Source organism: Euprymna scolopes, chromosome 15 (genome assembly GCF_053919585.1).
Source record: "Euprymna scolopes isolate OS-2025 chromosome 15, ASM5391958v1, whole genome shotgun sequence".
Taxonomy (NCBI): domain Eukaryota; kingdom Metazoa; phylum Mollusca; class Cephalopoda; order Sepiida; family Sepiolidae; genus Euprymna; species Euprymna scolopes.
In genome coordinates, this window is record NC_136496.1 from 873493 (window position 1) to 899868 (window position 26376).

General features: G+C 35.5%; 1 protein-coding gene across 2 annotated transcripts in view; it reads right to left on the reverse strand.

Annotated features, from left to right (window-relative positions):
- Window positions 1–6996: 6996 nt before the first annotated feature.
- The window catches only part of LOC145293682 (uncharacterized), an 84647-nt gene continuing 65267 nt past the window's right edge, over window positions 6997–26376 (reverse strand). For both annotated transcript variants that reach the window (XM_080140080.1, XM_080140079.1), the window contains exons 5-7: window positions 25043–25113; window positions 9417–9479; window positions 6997–7648 (exon numbers count right to left, since the gene is read on the reverse strand). In XM_080140080.1, coding sequence (XP_079996206.1) covers window positions 9476–9479; window positions 25043–25113 — 75 coding nt within the window. In that variant the 3' untranslated portion in view covers window positions 6997–7648; window positions 9417–9475. The remainder of the gene's footprint in view (window positions 7649–9416; window positions 9480–25042; window positions 25114–26376) is intronic.

The window sequence follows — 26376 nt, forward strand, 5'->3', positions numbered from 1 at the left end:
ACGCAGAATATTCTGTGTAGCTTAATTGCTATACATATTTTTATAACATATATATATATATATATATATATATATATATATATATATATATATATATATATATATATATATACTAGCACGGCCCATTAACTGACATTGCCCGGTGGAAGCATGCTCGCGCCTCACGCAAAAAATAAATGTACGGCTGTTGTTGTTGTTGCACAACCCCCAACCTCCTCATGTTAAGAACGGCTTTCAGAATAGACACTTCATTTTGTGAGTGAGGGTGGGATTGTAAAAACATTTGCCCGAAATGTAACTGTGATAATCACTATCAAGATTCCTATGTGCCACTACTATGAACCAACAAAAAAATTGGGTGGTTGCAGTGTCAGTCAGCCCACATGTATTAATCTAGTGGCCAGTGATTAAAAGTGCACACAATGCAAGGTATTATATCTTGGAAACTACTTGTATCCGCCAAACCTATAAAGTCTTCATTTTAAAGAAAATTGTGAAGTTGGACATAAGGTAAAAATTTATATTTAAGGAAAAGAAAAGAACAACTGGCCTTTTATGCAAAGTAAATAAGTTTTTAACCTACCTACACAAAATATTGGATTGAGGGTATGTTTATTTTTTGGTGGGGATGGGTGAATAACATAATTGTGTGGAGAGGGCGTTATATATCGTAAAGTACTTGTATTCGTCAAATATATAAAGATTATCTGAATCAGTACAGAGGGAAACCTATAAAAGTAGTCATTTTTAAAGAAAGTTTGAAGTTGGAGGTAACGTAAAAAAAATTATCTTTTCTTCAGAAAAAAAGTACAACTCGTGTAAAAGCAATCATACAAAGAAGGGGTAGCGTTTGTAGAATAAGTAAGTATATAGCGTACATGCAGTAAATATGGTGTTCAGGGTATGGAATTGGGGGGGTAGAAATGGTTTGCGTTACAAAAAAAACCTAAAAATATTTTAAAATGTAACAGCCTGTAAGCACGGTTAAACATAAATGTAATTTTTTTCATGGTATTTTTTGTTGTGGTGTGGTTGTTTCGAATAGTTAATGTGTACATATTTAACTGTTAGTGCATTAGTACTAAAATTTCTAATGGGAGTTTAATATGGTTCTATTTGGATTAATTAATTTTTTTAAAGATTTTGTAGTGTAGAGAAAGCAGCTATATTTGTAAATGTTGAGCGTGTTTGTTTATGTAATAAGATTATATTCCGGATTAATCAGTTTGTAAGGTATCAGCCAATGGGAAATAAAGGAATGTTAAAAGGGAGAATTGGTAGATCTTGCAGAGTGGAAACCATATTGCGTGTCACTAAGAAGGTTGTTTCTGTTGAGGTGGTTGACTACTCCTTTATTTAATATGGATTCCAACAACTTACTCATGACACACAGGAGACTTATTGGTCTGTACTGAGAGGGAGATGACTTTTCACATGAATTCTTAAATACAGGGCATACTGATGACGTTTTCCATGGTGTCAGAAAGCACTTCTCCTAAAGGCAACGCTTAAACAGTTTTGTAAGTATGGGGGCAAGTTCTGGTTGGAGCTTTGTCAGCACTATAACTGGAATGCCGTCGGGGCCAGTTGCTTTACTAGAATCAAGGTTCTTGATTAGCTTGGCGACCTCATGCACAGATATTTGTATGTTGCATAGCGTGTTGTCTGTTTTAGGAGGAAATACAGAGAGTTGATGGCCATTGTCGCATAGGGTAGAATTAGCTGCAAAGTTCTTGGCAAATAGTCTGACGCTGACGAGATGACCTCTGGTCCATTGATAATGGTTGGGATAGAACGCACACTTCTGTTCAGGATCCTATTTGTTATTTGCCAAAACTGGTGGGAACCAAGTCGCTGATCAGCTACCTTGGATCTAACAGACTGGGCATATAGCTCTCTTGCATTTTTTATTACTCTTTTACAGTGATTGCTGGCAGTCCTGAAAGCAGCTTTAGTCTCAGTACATCTATTACGTTGGTAGCTATGGAAAAAGTGATTTCTGTGCTCGATGGCAGCAGTACATTCAGGGGAGAACCATGGCTGGCTGTTAGGTTTTTGTTGGAAATTTTTAGATGGTATGAATCGGTCTATGCCTACAATAAATCATTCGGTCAAGTCTGATACTATAAAGGACACATTCTTTTTAAACATGGAATGCGGAGGTAGGTCAGATATGAATGTACGGAAGCTATCCCTGTCAGCCATAGAGTATTGATATACAGTACGGTGGGGAGGTACGTCTGAAGACTTATTACATTTCATTTTTATCTTAACTGCTACAACAGAGTGGTTAGAGGATCCCAGAACAGATAGAATGGAACATGAACACAGCTCAAGGGAAGTTGTGAGGAAAAGGTCTAGAAGGCTTGCATATTGACCGGTAGTATCGGGCACACGGGTGGGTTTGTGAACAATCTGAGTGAGGTCATAGGCAATGACAAAATCATGACAAAACCTCCCCTCGCTATCGGTTTTATTTGAGTGGGTCAGCCATTCCACATTATGGACATTGACGTCACTGCAAATATGAATGTTAGCCGAAGGATGAGCAGACAGGATGTGGTCAATTTTCTCAGATATGCTCTTAAAGATAGTAACCCCACTGTTGTTGGGGCGATAGACAGCAAATATAAATGCAGTGGTGTAAGCTAGTACAACTCGGAAGCACATATAAGGTAAATTAGGGTCTTCTCTGGAGATATCCCTACCACATGGAAAGTCATCTTTGATGTAGGCACATATTCCATGCCCATGGCGATCTTGGGGTCAGATTTAGATGTTAAGTTAGAGTATCCTTTAGTTATGAATTCGTCTAGAGAAGTTGTTGGCCCTATGCCAGTTTTACTTAGAAAGAATATGTCTGGTTTCGTCTCCTGTAATTGTCTTTCAACCCCTGATGTTGGAGAAGGAGACCTGGTAGTAGGGGTCTACGTTGGAGGATGGTGTTCTAGGTTTATTCGTGTTTCTTTTTTGGAGATTTGTCATGATTGTTGAGGTTTTGGGGTTTTTGGAGCAGGTCGGTAGATTTGGTTAGAGCAGGACAGAGAGGGAAAATAAGAGAGAAAAAAACAAGAATTTTTTTTTTTTTTAAGCCATAATTACCCACTAGTGTGGCATCGAGAGGCTCAACCAGAAACTACTGTATGGTCCAGAATCCATTCACCAAATGGCAATACAGCAGCCCCTGTACTTTGCACCTGCTGATAGGACAGCCTCCTTAGTGATTAATCCAAGGTTCGGGTCCCTGACTATCAGGCAGGTAACGTCAGCCCAGATGAAACGTTTACCTCCAGCACCCTTACTAGTGACATGACCACAAGGATAGACATAGAAACAGAAATTTTCCGACATCTCAGTCTACTCTTTACAAAGTACTACCGACCTGGAAAGCAGCTTTTTCTTCACCCTTTGTCAGAAAAACCATTCATTGGAAATGAGGACTGAAGGACAAAAAAGAAGTGAGAGTTACTGAAGCTGCCAATAACACATCCACATGCATTATCTACACTCCATTGAAAAAATAAATAAATAAATAAAATAAAATAAAATAAAAAAAGTGAAAAGGACTTATTAATATCTACTTAGTATAAGTCCGTTGCCCCATTCCCGGCTTAGGATAGTACTTGAAGATAGTCTCTCCTCTCATGTTAATGGAAGGATACATTTTTGCCTTTATCTAGGTCGAGCTGGGATGTTCGACCGTTTCAGCTCCACCTCATAATAAATATGCTATAATGGAACTTTTATCAAATTGAAAAAGTCTGGTTATTTTTAACTCGTTTAAAAATCTGCTTAAGATGTAACACCTTTAGGGTTACGTATTAACTTTAGACTAGCTAGAAGTAATGCCTACTTTAGAAGAAAAAAAAGCCGCATGTTTTTAAGTTCAGATAATATACAAATGTAATTTGGGAAATGTTCAATTTCATGGGAGACTTTGTTTTTCTCGTTTTATATATAAGAAAAAGTATTGGTTAATAATAGTATTTTTGACAAAAGAAATTTAGGAGAAACATAAGAAAACAAGACAAATGTTCAGGATTAAAGTCAAAGTTGTGATAAGGAAAAAGAGAACAAATAAAAAATAAAAAAGTAAACATGTTAGTGTTTTTAGATTAGTAGGCTGCAAAAGTTACGGACAGAAAAGTTTCTTAGCTTTTAGGACCGTAGAGTTCGACTTAGCTTGGAGTTCATAGCGTAAAGAGGAGGAATGCCAGCCAGTCAGTCTGCTTTTATGCCGATATTTAAAGGGTATGTTGGGTGGCGGTGGTTGGGGGGGGGTGAATCTTGGTGAGTTTTGTATTTTTATTTATTTCTTTTAAATTCAACATTGAATTATCTATCTAATGCTAGAATGTTCGACCACCCCATAATAAATATACTATAATGGAACTTTTATCAAATTGAAAAAGTCTGGTTATTTTTAACTCGTTTAAAATCTGGTTAAGAAGTAATACCTTTAGGGTTATGTATTAACTTTAGACTAGCTAGAAGTAATGCATGATTAACTTTGAGCTAAACTTATTTGACCAAAACAATATTTTTCTTCTAAGCCTAGCAAGGTCACTCCTATTGTCCACTTTTCACTAGATAGATAGATAGATAGATAGATAGATAGATAGATAGATAGATAGATAGATAGATAGATAGATAGATAGACAGATATATAGATAGATAGATAGATAGATAGATAGACAGATAGATAGATAGATAGATAGATAGATAGACAGATAGATAGATAGATAGATAGATAGATAGATAGATAGATAGATTGATAGATAGATAGATAGATAGACAGATAGATAGATGGATAGATAGATAGATAGATAGATAGATGGATAGATAGATAGATAGATAGATAGATAGATAATCAACACTTTTTAACCCTGCTATTATCGAACATAAAGACCGTGGTCTAATGGTAATCATACCTGACTAACTGTCTTTAGGTTTTAGTATCGATCTCAGTTCGAGTATTTTTTTCTGCTTAGAAAAAAACATGCACATGTTTCAGTTTTGTATGAAATAAAATATAATATTTATGTGTATTTTACGACCGGCTAGTATACAATAATTCTGAAGATATAGTGTTGTGGTTAGGCTTGGGGTTAATATTTTCTGAAGATATAACATGCATTTATCTAGAAAAGGTTGTTAGTTTGGATTCTAGAAAAGAAATTACTGATGCTTCCTCTAATTTATGTAATTTATTGTCAATAAAATCCACCATTATTAGTGATGCAACCCTAAAAATAATAAATAAATTTGTTGCATATGTTCTTATTTTTGTTCCTAATCATATTATTTAAAAAAAAAAACAATGATCTCGCAATAACAATCATACTGTTTGACACAAGTTGTAAAAAAACTTATAAAATTTGAAATATTTTTAAATCAAATTAAAAAAAAAAACATTTTATTTAACAAAAATACAGATTTATGAATTTCATTAGGAAAAATGGACATCTTTTCAAATTTTCTTCGAAGTAAAAAATAAAATGTAAAATAGAAAATAAAAAATAACAGTTTTGTGGGTTTTATTCATAAAAATACAAATTAAAACGTTTTATAAATATTTATAAATGTATTATAGAAATTAAAATAATCAGTCAAATGTTATATTTACGTGAAGTTAATAAAGGGTTCCGCTCAAAATTGCGCAAGCCTTTTCTAGTCTCACACAAAAACACGTGTTCAAATTTCAAGCTATATTACTTGTCATATACATACGTGCGCACAAACATACACGCGCACGTCCACACACGCACATATATTCACGTTCGCGTACATACACTCCTATTCACGTGTATTTACACACACGCTAACGTACGTACATATACGCACACAAGGACAACGTCACTTCCTCTTTCAAAGGAAATCCACACATGCGCAAAAGACCACCAGAAACACCTATAAAAAAAGAGCAATTTTTCCAACATGCCTTCCGAGGTGGTTGGTCGGCGCACCAGCCACCGCCATTTCAGCAGGCGCGCGTGCACGCGCATACCTCACACCACTTGCTACTATATGGGACAATGAGCTAACAGACCGTACGTACACTTTATACGCTTTCTCTCTCCATGAACTGGATTGACTTTCTCACTCTATCTCCCCTTCGGCTTTGGTCCATCAAAACAGACATGTGCGCGACGCTCTACTGAGCTTAACCCTCTGTTTCTACAGGCCAGCTTGCCACTTCGCGTTTCTCTATTGCATTCCCCTTTCTTTTCACGCGCATAGTCGTCAATGGCTGAATGAACACGTGTACACTCAAGACTTTCATTTCTCAACAGAAAATAAACAACATGTTTATTTTATTCCAGCATTTGAGTTCTTTGTTTCCTTCATTCAATTCTTTTCATTATTTTTTCTTGTAGCGAGTTTAGGGTATTTATATCCTAGTCGTCTACAAAATTCCGTCCAAATTCCGGAGTTCAAAAGAAACATTCTCGAGTTCGAAAGAAGAAGATCGGAGGTTACATCGACCGAAACGTTGTGAAAAAAAAAAAAAAAAAGAATTGTGAGAACAGTAGTTCGATGAATCCAAATAATATGAATAACCAATCCTCATCTCAAAAATTCAGAAACGTATTCTTCACAACAGACTTCCATAGAATAATGATGGAGTTTTGCCTGATGAAGATGACCGTCATCACTTTCTATATCAGCTTCACCACAATTTCTAAACAAAGGTTAAACTTAAGGTTAATATGCAATGATTCTGGTGGGTGTTAAAAAGCTTAGGGGCTAGAAGATATGGTGTACATTTATGTAGAAAAATGGTCCTTAATTGACGCAGGGAGATAATTTCCTGATGCCCCCTCCGATGTATGTACTTATGCCGTCATAAAAAGGGCGCATTATTGGTGATGTAATACTAAAAAGAATAAATTTGTTGCATGTGTCTCTATTTAAAAAAAACAAAAAAACAATGATCTCGCAATAACAATGATACTGTTTGACACAAGTTTTAAAAAAAACTTTTAAAATTTGAAATATTTTTAAATCAAATTAAAAAAAACATTTTATTTAACAAAAATACAGATTTATGAATTTATTTAGGAAAAATAGACATCTTTTCAAATTTTCTACGAAGTAAAAAAATAAAATGTAAAATAGAAAATAAAAAATTACAGTGTTGTGGATTTTATTCAGAAAAATAGAATTGGAAATGTTTTGTCTCTTTTTGTCATTTTTCTTAAACTTTTTCTTATAGGGGGTGGGACATCCAACCAGATGTCTGACATTTACCCCTATTTTAGTGAGTCCAACCAAGAGATCTTTTCAGGATTCTAGCCGTCCCTTTCAGTGCAATCGTTTGTATTTCACTTGCACTTGGTTCACCGGGTATGCTTGCTATGTACTTTTTAAAGTTCTTTTTCATAAGCCCAGTTGCTCCTATAATGACTGGTATAATTGAAACGTCTTTTCATAAATGTTTATAAATGTGTTATAGAATTTTTTTAAAAATCAGTTAAATGTGTATGCAAATAAGACAGAGTGATAAAATAAATATTTGAGGAATTTTGTTTTTATAAACAGAAAAGGTCTTTGAAGTAATTAAAAACAAATAAAATTAATCGAAAGATTCCTTTCTCTTCCATATAGAAATATCATAATATGCAAAAATGTCGGAAACCAGGAAAGCCTGAAAAAAATAAAAATAAATAAAAAGCAGATCATCACAATTTTATTTTAGAATGAAAATAAGTTATCTATCTATAAAGTTAAGTTTTTTTGTTACACTGACATTGATATTTAAAGCCTACTTCTTCTATTAGTATTTAATTGCTTCCTCACATAAGCAATATGTGACACAAGGTCGTTATTAATGTGAGAGAAAAGCAACTCCCCCAAAAGAGCACTCTAATAGTAGGCAAAAATAAAAATTTTACCTAATATAGAAGACCCCTCACATTCACCAAGGATAAATCAACCTAAGAGCAGCATCAAAATAAATACCACACCTGGATCTTAGCCTAAAGGACAGATCCTACTTCTTCTATTCAAAAATTATTACAATAAACTTCTTGATATACTCAGTCATGGATATGCAAACGACTTTATAAAGGTTAACTAATTTGCATATTCCTTGGAAAAATGAGCATTAATTAATTACCTATTAGATTATTGGGTTCTTATGTATTTTTGGTACTGATCTAAAATAATAACGTTATTATTTCGAAAGCATTCTTAACAGGGGGGGGGGTAAATATTCTGTGCTTCCACCTAACAATTTAATAAAAAAAAAAGATATTGTAAAACTTGAATTAAACTTGAAAAAAACTATTTAAAAATAGCACAGAACCAAAAATACATATGCCTCGATGATTGTTTTTATTTCACTATTACACTAAATTTTTTATGCATAGTTTCTACATTCTGCATAATTGTGTAGAATTTAAAATGAAAACGTTCCAACACACGGAAATATATATATATATATATATATATATATATATATATATATATATATATATATATATATGGTACTCCTGCAGTATTTTACCCACCGATTTCACGATCTTAGCCAAGCGTTGACGAACGCTTTCGGCGTTAACGCCGACGAAAGCCGAGAATTCGGAGCTACGGTGCAAGAACGCTAAAAGTATGTGAATAGCAACAACATTACAAGGAAAAGATATTATACACACACAACAAAATGGATAAAATTAATACAAAAAATTTGGATAAAATAAATCACAAACACTTACCATAAGTTTTTTTTAAAGTAAAATAAATTTATTTTGTTGAATATTTTTTTTTTTTTTTTTTTTGGTTCATTTTGTCTTCCGATAGCTTTTTTTTGGGGGGGGGGTAAGCAACAGTAATAAACACTTCAATGTTTTTTTTTGTTTGTTTTTAACAAAACGTTATTAAACAGTAACAACAATGTTTTTTTTTTTTTTTCAGTAATGTTTGTAAGGGGGTGGGGACACAACAATTACTGTTTATCTTTAGTTCCGACTGGAAGATTTTCTACTGACTGTTTAATGGTCTTCAACAAAAAAAGAAAACCGGTTTTCATGAAACGGAAATGGAATCATGTCGTCTTTTCTAGTGCAACAATTTTATTGTTCCACCCTGTATAAAAATCATAGAAAAAATTTACTTCTCCTCTTACGTGTGATAGACAAGAAGGAGGTAAAGTGTATGAAAGAATTTGCTACAAGTGCCGGTTGGGTCTTTCTTGAAGGTACTAGATAACGTCTGTCTTGGTGAAGAAGAGTTGATGGTTTGGGGGGAAATGGATCCAATGATTTTTAGAAGAATGATCCTGTGACCTGCAGGATCTCTAGCAGGAAGACAATTGTATTCTCATATCTTTAACAGGACACTAAGATTGATCTGTGCTTACTGGAGTGTTAATCAAGCTGAATTATAAGAAGTAAAGCAATAATTTCATCAAAACTTACGGTGAGCAGAATACTAGTTGTATTTACACAAAGAACGTCATCTTCCATACCAGACCATTTCAGCTAAAAAAAAAAAAAAGATGAAAACTTTTATATCAAGTTCAAATTAGCTATCAAAATTAAGTTTTATATTAAAATTAAGTTTTATATTAAAATTAAGTTTTATATTAAAATTAAGTTTTATATCAAAATTAAGTTTTATATTAAAATTAAGTTTTATATTAAAATTAAGTTTTATATTAAAATTAAGTTTTATATCAAAATTAAGTTTTATATCAAAATTAAGTTTTATATCAAAATTAAGTTTTATATTAAAATTAAGGGGAAAATAAAGATGTTACAATCATCTAAAGTTTTAGGAAAATTGATTTGCATTTTGGTTGGCAAAATTAAATTAATAGTTAAAAATAATGACAAAGTTATGTATAATAAAAAGACAAAATTGGAGCATGAGTATTTTTTTAATCTTTTTAATAGATTAATTGCTTCATTAATTCCAGGTCGGTGATAGAACAAAGGGAGAATCCAACTTTATTTGCCATTTATTTCAGTTTTCAATTATCCTTATCTCAACCATCCACCATTGAATAACCCTTTATTTACCATTTGCTTTAGTTTTCAATGATCCTGAGCTCAACAATCCACCATTGAATCCAACTTTATTTGCCATTTGTTTCAGTTTTCTATGATACTGAGCTCAACTATCCACCATTAAATCCAACTTTATTTGCCATTTGGTCCAGTTTTCTATGATCCTGAGCTCAACCATCCACCATTGAATCCAACTTTATTTACCATTTGGTCCAGTTTTCTATGATACTGAGCTCAACAATCCACCATTGAATCACCGTTTATTTACCATTTAGTTCAGTTTTCAATGATCCTGAGTTCAACCATCCACCATTGAATCCAACTTTATTTGCCATTTGGTCCAGTTTTCTATGATACTGAGCTCAACAATCCACCATTGAATCACCGTTTATTTACCATTTAGTTCAGTTTTCAATGATCCTGAGCTCAACCATCCACCACTGAATTCAACTTTATTTGCCATTTGCTTCAGTTTTCAATTATCCTGAGTTAAACCATCCACCATTAAATCCAACTTTATTTGCCATTTTATTCAGTTTTCAATGATCCCGAGCTCAACCATCCACCATTTAATCGCCCTTTATTTACCATCTGATTCAGTTTTCAATGATCCTGAGCTCAACAATCCACTATTGAATCCAAACTTTTTGCCATTTGCTTCAGTTTTAAATCATCCTGCGCTCAACCATTCACCATTGAATCCAACTTTATTTGCCATTTGGTTCAGTTTTCAGTGATCATGAGCTCAACCATCCACCATTGAATCCAACTTTATTTACCATTTTATTCAGTTTTCAATGATGCTGAGCTCAACCATCCACCATTGAATCCAACTTTATTTACCATTTTGTTCAGTTTTCAGTGATCATGAGCTCAACCATCCACCATAGAATCCAACTTTATTTGCCATTTTATTCAGTTTTCAATGATGCTGAGCTCACCCATCCACCATTGAATCCAACTTTATTTACCATTTGGTTCAGTTTTCAATGATCCTGAGCTCAACAATCCACCATTGAATCCAACTTTATTTGCCATTTGGTTCAATTTTCAATGATCCTGAGCTCAACTATCCACCATTGAATCCAACTTTATTTGCCATTTTATTCAGTTTTCAATGATGCTGAGCTCAACCATCCACAATTGAATCACCGTTTATTTACCATTTAGTTCAGTTTTCAATGATCCTGAGCTCAACAATCCACCACTGAATTCAACTTTATTTGCCATTTGCTTCAGTTTTCAATTATCCTGAGTTAAACCATCCACCATTAAATCCAACTTTATTTGCCATTTTATTCAGTTTTCAATGATCCCGAGCTCAACCATCCACCATTTAATCGCCCTTTATTTACCATCTGATTCAGTTTTCAATGATCCTGAGCTCAACAATCCACTATTGAATCCAAACTTTTTGCCATTTGCTTCAGTTTTAAATCATCCTGCGCTCAACCATTCACCATTGAATCCAACTTTATTTGCCATTTGGTTCAGTTTTCAGTGATCATGAGCTCAACCATCCACCATTGAATCCAACTTTATTTACCATTTTATTCAGTTTTCAATGATGCTGAGCTCAACCATCCACCATTGAATCCAACTTTATTTACCATTTTGTTCAGTTTTCAGTGATCATGAGCTCAACCATCCACCATAGAATCCAACTTTATTTGCCATTTTATTCAGTTTTCAATGATGCTGAGCTCACCCATCCACCATTGAATCCAACTTTATTTACCATTTGGTTCAGTTTTCAATGATCCTGAGCTCAACAATCCACCATTGAATCCAACTTTATTTGCCATTTGGTTCAATTTTCAATGATCCTGAGCTCAACTATCCACCATTGAATCCAACTTTATTTGCCATTTTATTCAGTTTTCAATGATGCTGAGCTCAACCATCCACAATTGAATCACCGTTTATTTACCATTTAGTTCAGTTTTCAATGATCCTGAGCTCAACAATCCACCACTGAATTCAACTTTATTTGCCATTTGCTTCAGTTTTCAATTATCCTGAGTTAAACCATCCACCATTAAATCCAACTTTATTTGCCATTTTATTCAGTTTTCAATGATCCCGAGCTCAACCATCCACCATTTAATCGCCCTTTATTTACCATCTGATTCAGTTTTCAATGATCCTGAGCTCAACAATCCACTATTGAATCCAAACTTTTTGCCATTTGCTTCAGTTTTAAATCATCCTGCGCTCAACCATTCACCATTGAATCCAACTTTATTTGCCATTTGGTTCAGTTTTCAGTGATCATGAGCTCAACCATCCACCATTGAATCCAACTTTATTTACCATTTTATTCAGTTTTCAATGATGCTGAGCTCAACCATCCACCATTGAATCCAACTTTATTTACCATTTTGTTCAGTTTTCAGTGATCATGAGCTCAACCATCCACCATAGAATCCAACTTTATTTGCCATTTTATTCAGTTTTCAATGATGCTGAGCTCACCCATCCACCATTGAATCCAACTTTATTTACCATTTGGTTCAGTTTTCAATGATCCTGAGCTCAACAATCCACCATTGAATCCAACTTTATTTGCCATTTGGTTCAATTTTCAATGATCCTGAGCTCAACTATCCACCATTGAATCCAACTTTATTTGCCATTTTATTCAGTTTTCAATGATGCTGAGCTCAACCATCCACAATTGAATCACCGTTTATTTACCATTTAGTTCAGTTTTCAATGATCCTGAGCTCAACAATCCACCACTGAATTCAACTTTATTTGCCATTTGCTTCAGTTTTCAATTATCCTGAGTTAAACCATCCACCATTAAATCCAACTTTATTTGCCATTTTATTCAGTTTTCAATGATCCCGAGCTCAACCATCCACCATTTAATCGCCCTTTATTTACCATCTGATTCAGTTTTCAATGATCCTGAGCTCAACAATCCACTATTGAATCCAAACTTTTTGCCATTTGCTTCAGTTTTAAATCATCCTGCGCTCAACCATTCACCATTGAATCCAACTTTATTTGCCATTTGGTTCAGTTTTCAGTGATCATGAGCTCAACCATCCACCATTGAATCCAACTTTATTTACCATTTTATTCAGTTTTCAATGATGCTGAGCTCAACCATCCACCATTGAATCCAACTTTATTTACCATTTTGTTCAGTTTTCAGTGATCATGAGCTCAACCATCCACCATAGAATCCAACTTTATTTGCCATTTTATTCAGTTTTCAATGATGCTGAGCTCACCCATCCACCATTGAATCCAACTTTATTTACCATTTGGTTCAGTTTTCAATGATCCTGAGCTCAACAATCCACCATTGAATCCAACTTTATTTGCCATTTGGTTCAATTTTCAATGATCCTGAGCTCAACTATCCACCATTGAATCCAACTTTATTTGCCATTTTATTCAGTTTTCAATGATGCTGAGCTCAACCATCCACAATTGAATCACCGTTTATTTACCATTTAGTTCAGTTTTCAATGATCCTGAGCTCAACAATCCACCACTGAATTCAACTTTATTTGCCATTTGCTTCAGTTTTCAATTATCCTGAGTTAAACCATCCACCATTAAATCCAACTTTATTTGCCATTTTATTCAGTTTTCAATGATCCCGAGCTCAACCATCCACCATTTAATCGCCCTTTATTTACCATCTGATTCAGTTTTCAATGATCCTGAGCTCAACAATCCACTATTGAATCCAAACTTTTTGCCATTTGCTTCAGTTTTAAATCATCCTGCGCTCAACCATTCACCATTGAATCCAACTTTATTTGCCATTTGGTTCAGTTTTCAGTGATCATGAGCTCAACCATCCACCATTGAATCCAACTTTATTTACCATTTTATTCAGTTTTCAATGATGCTGAGCTCAACCATCCACCATTGAATCCAACTTTATTTACCATTTTGTTCAGTTTTCAGTGATCATGAGCTCAACCATCCACCATAGAATCCAACTTTATTTGCCATTTTATTCAGTTTTCAATGATGCTGAGCTCAACCATCCACCATTGAATCCAACTTTATTTACCATTTGGTTCAGTTTTCAATGATGCTGAGCTCAACTATCCACTATTGAATCCAACTTTATTTGCCATTTGGTTCAATTTTCAATGATCCTGAGCTCAACTATCCACCATTGAATCCAACTTTATTTGCCATTTTATTCAGTTTTCAATGATGCTGAGCTCAACCATCCACCATTGAATCCAACTTTATTTACCATTTAGTTCAGTTTTCAATGATCCTGAGCTCAACAATCCACCATTGAATCCAACTTTATTTGCCATTTGGTTCAGTTTTCAATGATTATGAGCTCAACAATCCACCATAGAATCCAACTTTATTTGCCATTTTATTCAGTTTTCAATGATGCTGAGCTCAACCATTAACTATTGAATCCAAACTTTTGCCATTTGCTTCAGTTTTCAATGATCTTGAGCTCAAGCATCCACCATAGAATCCAACTATGCCATTTGGTTCAGTTTTCAATGACCCTGAGCACAACCATCCACCATTGAATCTAACTTTATTTGCCATTTGGTTCAGGTTTCAATGATCCTGAGCTCAACCATCCACCATTTAGTCCAACTATTTGCCATGTGGTTTGGTTTTCAATTATCCAAAGCTCAACCATCCACCATTTAATCACCCTTTATTTACCATCTGTTTCAGTTGCCATTTGGTTCAGTTTTCTATGATCCTGATCTCAACCATCCACCATTGAATCCAACTATTTGCCATGTGGTTTGGTTTTCAATTATCCAAAGCTCACCCATCCACCATTTAATCCAACTATTTGCCATTTAGTTCGGTTTTCAATTATCCTGAACTCAACCATCCACTATTGAATCCAACTATTTGTCATTTGGTTTGGGTTTTAGATGTTCTGAACCCAACCATCCACTATTGAATCCAACTGTACTTACCATTTGGTTTGGTTTTCCTTCAGTTTTCAACGATCTTGAGCTCAACCATCCACCATTTAATCCAACTTTATTTGCTATTTAGTTTGGTTTTCCAGGGCATTCATTGTCAAGCACAAATATCAGCTGACATGATATTGTAAAGAAACACAGACGCACACTATGCAAAACACTTTCACTTCGAGGTATTTATGGTTATCGGCCTTATTTCCAGCAGTTGCATTTTTCAGCTGATAGGTGGCGATATCGACTTCCTCTTCTATCTCTCCCTCTCTCTCTCTCTCTCTCTCTCTCTCTCTCTCTCTCTCTCTCTGTTTTTCTCTTTCTCTTTTTCCCCTGGCACAGACAAGGACAAACTAAACTTTAGAAAAATCATGAACAACAAACCGCACGATCACATAATTAACTCTGTAATCACATTAATTAAAACATGTTATTCTCAGTTCACACACGATTGCAGAGATAAACAACGCGCGCACAGCACACACACACACACACACACACACACACACACACACACACACACATGGTCTTATACATTTTTCACCAAAAGTTATTCTCTGTATAAAAAATGTATAAATCTTCTTTATTTGTTGCAAATAAAGTCTACGGTTATAAATAAATAAACTCAGTATAAATTTTCATTATTTTATGTCATCGAACATGCAACGCATACTGCAGCAGGTTTTTTTACATAGGAATCACCACTTATCAATGCCTGAAGGCCCCTCGAGGATAAGAGTTAATGAGTGTACTGTAGTCAATGACACAATACTGTAGTAATCGTTAATAGTGGAAATTTGGTAAATTGGATTATTTAAGAGGATGGCTCATCAAGAACTTGTTTACATTGGACTTGAAGACGACCATATTGTAGTCAGCAAATGGAAGAAAGTTCCACATGCGTGCAGTTCTAACAAAGAAGCTTTGTTCATGGAATCCATATTTAGGTTTAGGCACAGATAAAGAATGGGAGAAATTTTTGATAGTGGTTTTAGCTAGACAATACTTTGCAAGCTCACTATAAATTCGTGTTGTTAAGAATGCTTAACTGTTCAGAATTCCATTAATCAATTATTTCCTAGTTTTCCTTGCCTTGTCAACTTTCCTGTGATTGAAGAAATGTATGCCTTTGCAACGGTTTGTCCAAGAGAATGAATGCTCCACATGTGTGATTGATTCGTTCTGAATACAACCTACATGGGAAAATGGAGTGCTTTAAGTTTTTTTTTTTTTTTTTTTTTTTTACATAGGCATCACCACATTATCAAGGCCAAGAGGCCACTCAAGGATAAGGGTTAAAGAGTGTACAGTAGAAATTGGTCAATATAGTAATAATTAGTAATGAAAATTTGGTAAATTTGATAACTTATATGGAACGGCTCATCAAGAACTTATTTACCTTAGACTTGAACACAACCATATTGTAGTCAGCCGGAAAGCAGGAAAACGGAAGACAATTCCACAGGCGTGCAGTTCTAAGAAAGAAGCTTTGTTCATGGAATCTACGTTTAGGTTTAGGTACAGATAAAGAGTGGGGGAAATTATTGATAGTGTTTACAGCTAGACGAGTGTTTCTTGTGAAAGTTTGGCGGGGGGGGACCATAGATTGAAGCTCAGTCGAACACTTTCCATGAAAATAACAATACATCAGAGACAAACTCGCAACATCTCTTCTGTGAGATAGAGGTTGCAGGGAGGAGAAAAGGACATCTCCTATGAGGCTACGAAGTCTATTTTGAACTCTATCAAGGCAGGACAAGTCCTTTCTAGCAGCTCCTGCCCAGATGTGGCAACAGTATTCCATCCTTGGACGTACCTGGCTCTTATATAGATAGAGAATAGCATCAGCAGTGAGATATCTACCGGATCGATAGAAAGATCCCACCATTTTTCCAGCGGCCTTGGCAACAGATTTGATATACGTGTTCCATTTAAGATCAGGAGTAATGGTCAAGCCCAGAAGCTTGTCAAAACTTGAGGCCTCCTGAAGACGAGAGCCATTCATTTCAATTGATGACAAATGTGGATTAGAATGTTGAAATAAATCACAACTTGAAGAATCAAAATAAAAAAGATCGACAAATAACATTTGGAATTTGGTTCATTTTGAAATCTAAAAATGGAACTGTTATATTCCTAAATACTTAGGAAATAAAGACAAACGTGAGTTACACCGAGTGGTATGTGTAATGGGGTTTATTTATAATACAGAAACGTAAGGCTGCTCGCCTAAGGTAAATAGAAGTACATAGTAACAAGTATGGGGAAGAAAGTCTGATAATCAACACGTAAGACTATCCGTCTTACTGCGACTGCTTGTCTGCCGCTGTCTGCCGCTGTCTGCCAAACAGTCCAATATATATATACAGTTTGTAACCGGTGTATAGCCAGTTATGTTCCTTCACAACACCTCCCCCTGAAGCTGAAATCTTCCTGATTTTAGCTTAAATACCTCTTCCTTTTAGGGTCAGGGCTTAATCTCCTGGTAACTTTTCTCTTTCTTGCGCTTTTCCTTCTGGTCAGCGTTACCCGGGGTAAAGGTTTCTGTCCAGCCCGTATGGTCGGTTCAGGCGAAATATTCATTGTTTGCGGTACACACGCTGGTTTTGGTATATCAAAAATATCGCACAATGTTTCCATTGGTGTCTCTTCCACATTTGGAGACAGTCTGGGACGTATTTGATTTCTGTGTCTTTTGCAGACAAAACTTAATCCTTGGATGGTATAGACCATGCTCCCAATCCTTTTTTTAATAATACCTTCAACCCACTGATTTCGTCCATTTTGAAAATTTTTGAAATATACATTTTCACCTGGGGAGAAGCACTTGGTATTAAGGTTTTCTTTTTTTAAAACTTTCTTTTTCTCTGGTAGCAGCCTATCGAAGACAGATCTTATCTTTCTTGCAAACATTAGCTCAGCCGGGGAAGAATTGACATCATTATTAGGATTTGGTGTCACCCTGTAAATTGCTAAAAATGTTTGAATACATTGTTCGTCTGTGTCCGTAGTAAGATTTTTCTTAAGTGCCCTTTTAAACGTATCTACAAATTTTTCGGCCAACCCATTCGATCGTGGATGGTACACAGGTGTTGTCATATGTAGAATATTTAGTGAGTCACAGAATTCTTTGAATTCATGAGCAGTAAATGCTGTTCCATTATCGCTCACTAAGGTTTTTGGCACTCCAAAACGGCTAAAAATTTCATTAAGCGCACTCACAGTGTTTTTTGCTGTTGGATGTCTAAACTTAAATATTTCTGGCCATTTTGAAAAAGAATCTACAATAATCAAGTAAAAATAACCATTTATAGGTCCCGCATAATCAATATGCAGACGTGACCAGGGTAGGTCCGTCTTTGGCCATGGCGTCGTTTTTACTGGAGGATCTCGAGCTGCTAATTGACATCCTCTGCATGTCTTGACACATTTTTCAACTTCCTTGTCCATACCAGGCCAGTACACATATCCTCTCATAAGGGATTTCATTCTCGAAATGCCCGGATGACCTGTATGAAATTCCTTCAGAATTTTCCTCTGTAACGTTAGTGGAATTACGATCCTCTCACCATACATGAGCACATCTTCACAGATGGAAAAAGGCGTTGTTTGATCTACCTTTTTATTTTTTTTTATCCATCCCAATTGATTTTTCATTTTCTTAATGAAAATGTCATTTACTGCCTCTTTTTTTATTTTTTTCGAAAGTTACCGGAAGTTCACGTATCATATTACACATTGAACTTGTACATTCACTTTCGTCTTTAAGCGCAGCAATTACCGTTTCTTCGAAACTTTCGCTTCTTTTAGGGATCAACCGTGATAATGCATCTGCGTGTCCTAACTTTTTTGAGGATACATGTTCCATCTTAAACTGATAGTTTAAGAGGGTTACAGCCCATCGCTGTAATCGATTCGCAGTATGTGTGGGAATGCCTTTCTTTGATCCAAATATGGTAAGTAGGGGTTTATGGTCGGTTTGCAAAATAAAAGATCGTCCATGGAGAAATCGATTGTACTTTGTAATTCCAAATATTATCGACAGCGCCTCTTTTTCAATTTGGCTGTAATTTTTCTCCGCTGCAACCAACGTTCTTGAAGCATGGGCGATAGCTTTTGTCCTACCATCCTCATACTTGTGAAGTAATACAGCGCCAACACCATAATCACTGGCGTCCGTTGCTAGTATTAGTTCCTTTTCTGGATTGAAATGTGCCAATGCTAAGTCTGACAGTAGACATCTTTTGATATTTTGGAAAGCAGATTCACATTCCTTATTCCAGTTCCATTTAACACCCTTTTTCAGTAACTCGTTAAGAGGAGCTCTTAAATTATGTATGTTAGGGATGTAAATTGCATAGTATTGAACTAATTCCAAAAACGATTTTAATTTTGTCACTGAATCTGGAGCAGGCATCTTTTCAATTGCTTCAGTCCTTTGTGGATCCGGTCTTCGACCCTCTTTGTCGATTATTTGACCTAGATATTTAATTTTTTTCATAAAAAAATCGCATTTTTCTGGGCTCAATTTAAAACCAAATTCCTGTATTCTTTTGAATACTTCTTTTACATGCTTCTTATGATCTTGCAAATTTTCACTTTTAATTAGGATATCGTCAAGGTAGGCCATTGAAAATTCCAACCCTGCCAGCATCGTGTCCATAATTTGCTGGAAAATAGCAGGAGCAACCTTTAATCCAAAAGGAAGCCTCTTTAGCTTAAAAATGCCCTTATGAGTATTTATGCCTAAGTATTTGGAGCATTCATCGCTGATCTTAATTTGCAAGTAAGCATCTGAGAGGTCTATCTTAGAAAAAATTTTTCCTCCGTTAAGCTTAGAGAACAGATCTTCTGCGGACGGAAGGGGATAATTATGGTCCAATAGACAGTCATTTAAACCCGTTGAAAAATCTCCACAGACCCTTATTCTGTTATTTTTTTTCTTTACATACACGGTTGGACTTGCCCAATCTGTGTGGTTAACTTTTTCAATGACTTCCAGTTGTTGAAGTCTATCCAACTCTTTTTCGATTGCGTCCATCGCTGAAAAAGGCACATTCCTTTTAGGTTTGAATACTTGAGTGGCATTTTTCTTTAATTCAAATTTTGCCTCTGTCTTAATACAGAGTCCTAGTCCTTCGGCAAAAACATTGGGAAATTCAGTTTTCAAATCCTTCAGGAAGTCTTCCCTTTGGTTTGCTTTTTCTGCAGTTAAAACGTTACAAAACGAATTTATGGGTTTCTCCCATAAATTAAACAGGACAATCCAATCTACCCCAAACAGGCATGTATTCTTTCCTGGTACGACGTACACTTTGGATTTATGAGTCTGGTTAGCGAATGTCACTTTGCATTTTAATTCTCCCTTGAACTCTAATCTTTTGCCGCACACACTTCTCGCCGTCTTTCTAGTTTTCGTTAATTCAGGTCGACCTATCCTTTTCCATATATCTTCATTTATAATACTAATATCTGCACCGCTATCCAGAAGCAATGTAACCAGATGTCCATTTATCCGAACATCAACATATTTCCGTCTTTCGCAGCTTTTTTCTTTATTCATGCGAAGCGTATTTACATTATCGGTCCCTTGTCTTTTCTTCTGGGCACAGTATGTTCCCTTGTGACCTCTGAGACCACATTCATAACATATTTTGTTCCTAAACCAGCAGGTCTTATTGTTGTGTCTTAAACTACCACAACATTTACACTTTAGCTTTGGGTCTTTGTATCCTTTAAGGATCCTGTGTTCTTGGAACCTGGACTTTCTTGTGGTCCCTTGCCTTTTTACTTGCTGCACCTTAAAAATATTTTTCTCTTCAATGCGAGTGTTGTCTTTCTTTATGTTAATCAGACGTTGACACTCTTCAGTGACTTTTTGCAATGTTATGTTAGGATCCGCCTCCATAATTGTTAGGATCCGTGAACGTATATCTTTGTCCCTTGGTGCTGTGAGACCTTGTACAAAGATTAAACATTTAAATTGGTCTGCGGAAATTTCATTCAATTTAAATGATTCGCATAAACAGTTCACAGTGCAAGCATATTCTAGATAGTCTTCAGCTTCTGCCTTCTGAATGTTCAAACATTTGTATCTAGAGTGAAATAGGCTATCCCTTTTATCAAATATTTTCGACAAGGTACTAATTGTTTCCTCGAACGAAACCTCCTCCGGTTTTTTTGGTAGAATTAGATTTGCATACTTGGTGTTTTCATCAGTACCCAGTTTTTGTAGTAGCAGGGTAACTTTTTCCTCATCGGTCCAGTCTAAACATCTTTTCGTAAAAATTGTTTCGTATCTTCTGTAGTATGCAGGGAAAGTAACACCAGTATCCGGGGAGTAACGAAATTCCGTTAGTGAATTTGAAATACCCTCGGCAGAAAAATTAGTCTTCTTCCCGGTCGACGTTAGAATTAGCTTTTCTAAATTCTTTTGCTGTGTCGACATTTGTCGTTGTAGTATGTTTGTTTGTTCTTGTTGTGCCTCTAAAGTTTTTTGTGTTCTTTCTTGTTGTTGTTGCAGCTGTTGCTGTAGCTGTTGTTGTTGAATTTGTTGTTGCTGTTGTTGTTGTTGCGCTAAAAATTGTTGAGTCATTTTTGTCTGTTCCTGGATGCTAAGGGCTAGAGCCTTAGCTAACTCTGCTAATTGTTCCATGTTAGCTTCTAGTACAAAAATGTCTTTTCGAATTCTACACAATAATTCCAAAGAAAAATCGTAAATTTACGTATATCGTAAATTAGTAGCAATATGCAGACACAACACGTTTCAACAAAGTTCATCCATAGTAATTCAACAGGCTTTGTAAAATAATTCTTTTTTTTTTTTTTTTTTTTTTTCAACAACGTAAGTTCATACACAAAATATTTCTTACTTCCCACGACAAATAGTTCCAATTATTTATATAAAGGCAATAACAAACAATTAATTTTCCAAAAAAAAAAAAATATATGGCTGCCGTTCCCACGTGGCATAAAATGGTACAATAGTCGTTGTATTTATATTTTTTCTTTCGAAACTCGTAATCCTTTAGTGTAGTTTCGAATTCAACTTGCGACCATTTTTTTTTTTTTTTTTTTTTTTTACTTGTCAAAATAAATATAAATTCCACTTTACCTTGAACATGTTTCTATAATTTCTTATGAGTTCTTTACGAAGAAAAATCCGTACTTTTCGCTACTTTAGGTAGGAAAAATTTTTAAATTCATTGACGCACGTGGTCAAAAATCCTTGTGTAGTTTGTTTTTTTCGTAAAACAAAAAATCCTTGCATTGTACACAGTCCTTGGTACGGTAATTTATCTCTGTTAAGAGAAAGAACATCCTTTCGTCGCCATTGTTATATTCCTAAATACTTAGGAAATAAAGACAAACGTGAGTTACACCGAGTGGTATGTGTAATGGGGTTTATTTATAATACAGAAACGTAAGGCTGCTCGCCTAAGGTAAATAGAAGTACATAGTAACAAGTATGGGGAAGAAAGTCTGATAATCAACACGTAAGACTATCCGTCTTACTGCGACTGCTTGTCTGCCGCTGTCTGCCGCTGTCTGCCAAACAGTCCAATATATATATACAGTTTGTAACCGGTGTATAGCCAGTTATGTTCCTTCACAACAGGAACAAAACATCAGAATTGAATTTGCTACAAATTCATCTTCATCACAATCTATAAATCTATAAAAGTGAGAATGTGCGTGTGTGAGGACATTTCTCAACCTTTTAGGAGGCAGGACGTGTTTTATCTATCCTGGTACTTAGAGACAATTCTGTAATATCTCTCCGGATCTCTTCCGATCTGAGGAGCTAAAAAGTTCTTCAAATTCCAGTGTCTTTCAGTCTAGGTCGGGTGTTTAATCGTTCCCTCCTCGAAGCAAGGGTTGATATGCCATCGTTTTTTGTTTTTTTTTATTACAATTTCACCCCAAACAAGGCACATTGCCACTTTGGTGTAGGGAGCTACTATCAGGGGCAACAACTACTGGGGTACTATGTAGGGATTTGGGCAGCAAGATGTTGGTTCACGTTGCACTTGAACTTCTGCACGTCAGTACAGTTGGGAAAGCAGGGACCTGGAATGGAAGTCTCACGGTTCTGGGGAAGAAACTACTGGAGTAGAAAGATCTTTTACATCTAGGGATCTCTACGGTGTGGGGGTGTGATTTAGCAGCCTGTCGGGTTTTTCAAGGGTGTTCACGTTGTGGGGGCACAAGTGCTTGCAGTTCGTCAGAGCATTCACCATTAAAATACTTGTAGAACAGGCAGAGGGATGCAACGTTTCATCGATAGGACAGAGGCTGAAGCTTAGATGCCAGTTCAGGGCCTATCAGATTTGCGACGCTCTTTTGAACCTTGTCAAGGAGCGAGAAACTAGTAGCAGATGCACCAAATATGACAGCAATACTCCATACATGGGCGAATGGTGGCCTTATAGAGATACAGGATACTTTCGGGTGTTAGTAGTTTTCTAGCATGGTAGAGAGAGCACATCTTCCTTGTAGCGGCCCTGGCAATGCCTTTAATGTAATTGTCCCAACTCATGTTTCCTATGAACGTTAGGCCAAGGAGTTTGAAAGATGTACTCTCAGATAAAGAGTCGTTGGCCATTGCTATTGGTGGTAGAGAAGGTTTCTTGTTATTATTGAATGAAACTAGTTTAGTCTTGGCGGCATTGAACATGTCCATCCATTTTTGTCCCCATTCCACTACAGATTGGAGGTTATCCTCTAGTGTTTCTGACATTTCTTTAGATATGTGTTCATTTGTTTTCCTGTCGTGCCTGTTATAGAGTGTGGTGTCATCAGCATATATACCCATCTCAGAGGCAATGCCATCTGTTCTGTTCCGCCGGTCGCTTGCTGAAAATTAAAAGCTCATTAAGCCAAAGCTGTTGACAAGCAAGCGAGGAGGAGAGAAAAATCAGCTTCACAGTGTTTTTTTTTGTTTTTTTTTACATTAATTATTAAAATCCAAAACGAATTAGTTACAATCAAAATAATATTTACAAGTTCTTTTTTATAATATTTTGATAAATTCCTTTCAACAGTAAATTACATGATATCTCTGTTCTTCCTTTAATTGACTGGTGGCGACGGTTAACGTGTAGAGGAGGGTGGCAAACTTAGCTTGGCGATTTCAAAAACTAAAAAACTTAAAAACTTCAACTCTCTCTAACTGTTTGAAATTGCTTGTGCAACTTTTTTCATAGTAAATGGGTGGCGTGGGCTTGAGGGCCGCTAGTTCCTCATTCAGCCAATCATCTTACCCACACCACAATGGGGACTTCTCTCATTGGTTAGTTGGCCAACACATCCTTGCATAGCAATTACGGATTTTCCTCCCAAAGAATTGTGTAATTCATATTTCTTCACATGATTCGGGGGGAGGGGGGTCATGATTTACACAAAGACAAAACATAACCTGCGATTAGCAATTTATTGGAATTTATTGTATCATCATTGAATTTTAACTTTTTCGCATTTGATATATTAAAATTCATCGGGTCATCCGCTGTTGTCCAGGACAGCTTACATAACAAAAGTTTCAATTCGGTGTCGATTTCACCCTTTAATGATACTTTTTTCGTCTCCCATAGGGAGTTGGGTCACATACTCAACAATTTTTTTTTTTTCAGACTTAAAATTAGACATATAGAGTAATCAGAGATGTGGAAAACTTTTTAATCGGTTTTTATCCGGAAAAGGGACTGCTAAGGGGTCAAAATAGAAAAATTGATACTTGGGAGTCATCAGATTTTTATGTTTGTCAACACTTTCATGAGGTTTGAAAACACTTTCTAAAGATGGTGTCAAGTTGGTCAAATGGGTATCGTACTGGACACTCTATCTTTAGGTTTGGGTTTAGTTCTCAGCTTGAGTAATTCTTTTTACTTACAAAAAGTGAACTGTTTTGAAAAAAAAAAAAAGAAAACATAATACTCGCACAAACATGTCTGAGTGTTTTCTGGGTTTTTTTTTTTAATTTCATTTTTCAAAAGGAACTCAACGTTGCGTTTAATACCGAGCAACGCCGGGTACATCTTCTAGGAGAAATATAAAAAGGGAGCAAACTGTCAAATTTGCCTCAAAAATAATATTTACCTTGTGTACATAAGCACCATTCCGATTGCTGCAACTTCAAAAACCATGAGACAGGCAAAGAGATTTATACACTAAAAACAAAATTTAAAAAAACAAAACAATTATATATTAATACGATAGCGTGTATGTTATTTTGTGTGTCACGCTTACATCATTTTTCTTCCGAGTGACTGTCGTTTAATTGCTACAACCTTCCATTTCTTGTCATAAATAATTTTACCAAGAATTCATAAGTTTTGAAGGAACTCAAGATATATATATATATATATATATATATATATATATATATATATATATATATATATATACTTCATGTAATATATATATATTTCATGTAATGTCTAGATTTTTAATCCTATTAAGATCAAAATCAGAGGGGAAAAACTAGCTCATTTTATATATATATATATATATACATACAGTCATGATCATATTTATTGACACGATCAAATAAAAACCTGATTTTGTCTTAAAAATCCTTCAGAAAAGGGTTAAATCAAAGGAAATTAAAAGTGTAATATATATTTTGAATTGCTCTTTTCAACTCAACAATCGAATTTCCAAAAATATGAATAATAAAGAAATTACAAACGATATTTCAAAATTCCCTTGTTCAAATTTATTGGCACCGTAATTCTAATGATCGATTGTATGGCCTTCAACCTTAATTACTTGCTGTAGTCATTTATTATAGTTTTCCAATAATTTGTAGCATTCTTCAACAGTAAATTTAGCCCATGTTTCCTGACAACAATCCTCTAACTGAGCGAAATTCTTAGGCTTCCTCTCCATTACCCTCAATTTTAAAATCCTCCACAAATTTTCAATTGGATTGAGGTCTGGGCTCTGGAATGGCCACTCCAAAACATTGATATTGTTGTCGCCAAGCCATTTCTTAGTCAGATTAGCCGAATGCTTTGAGTCATTATCTTGCATGAAGCACCAACATCGACTAAGTGACAGCTCTCTAGCAGAGTCCTTCAGGTTTTCATTCAGGATTTTCACATAATCCTCATTTTTCATGATGCCTTTGACCTTAACAAGTCGTCCTGGTCCAATGGCAGCAAAGCATCCCAAAAACATCAAACTGCCTCCGCCGTGCTTCACAGTTGGTATGGTGTTCTTAGGCAAGAAGGCTTTGCCAAATTTCCTGTAGACAGAAGGAACACTATAATGGCCGATTAACTCAAATTTTGTTTCGTCGGACCATACAACATGTTTCCAGAAGGCAGCATCTTTATCAATATGGTGCTTTGCGAACTCTAGCCTTGCTTTCAGATGCACAGGTTTCAATAAGAGAGTCTTCCTCGGGCGACATGCTTTCAAACCAGCTC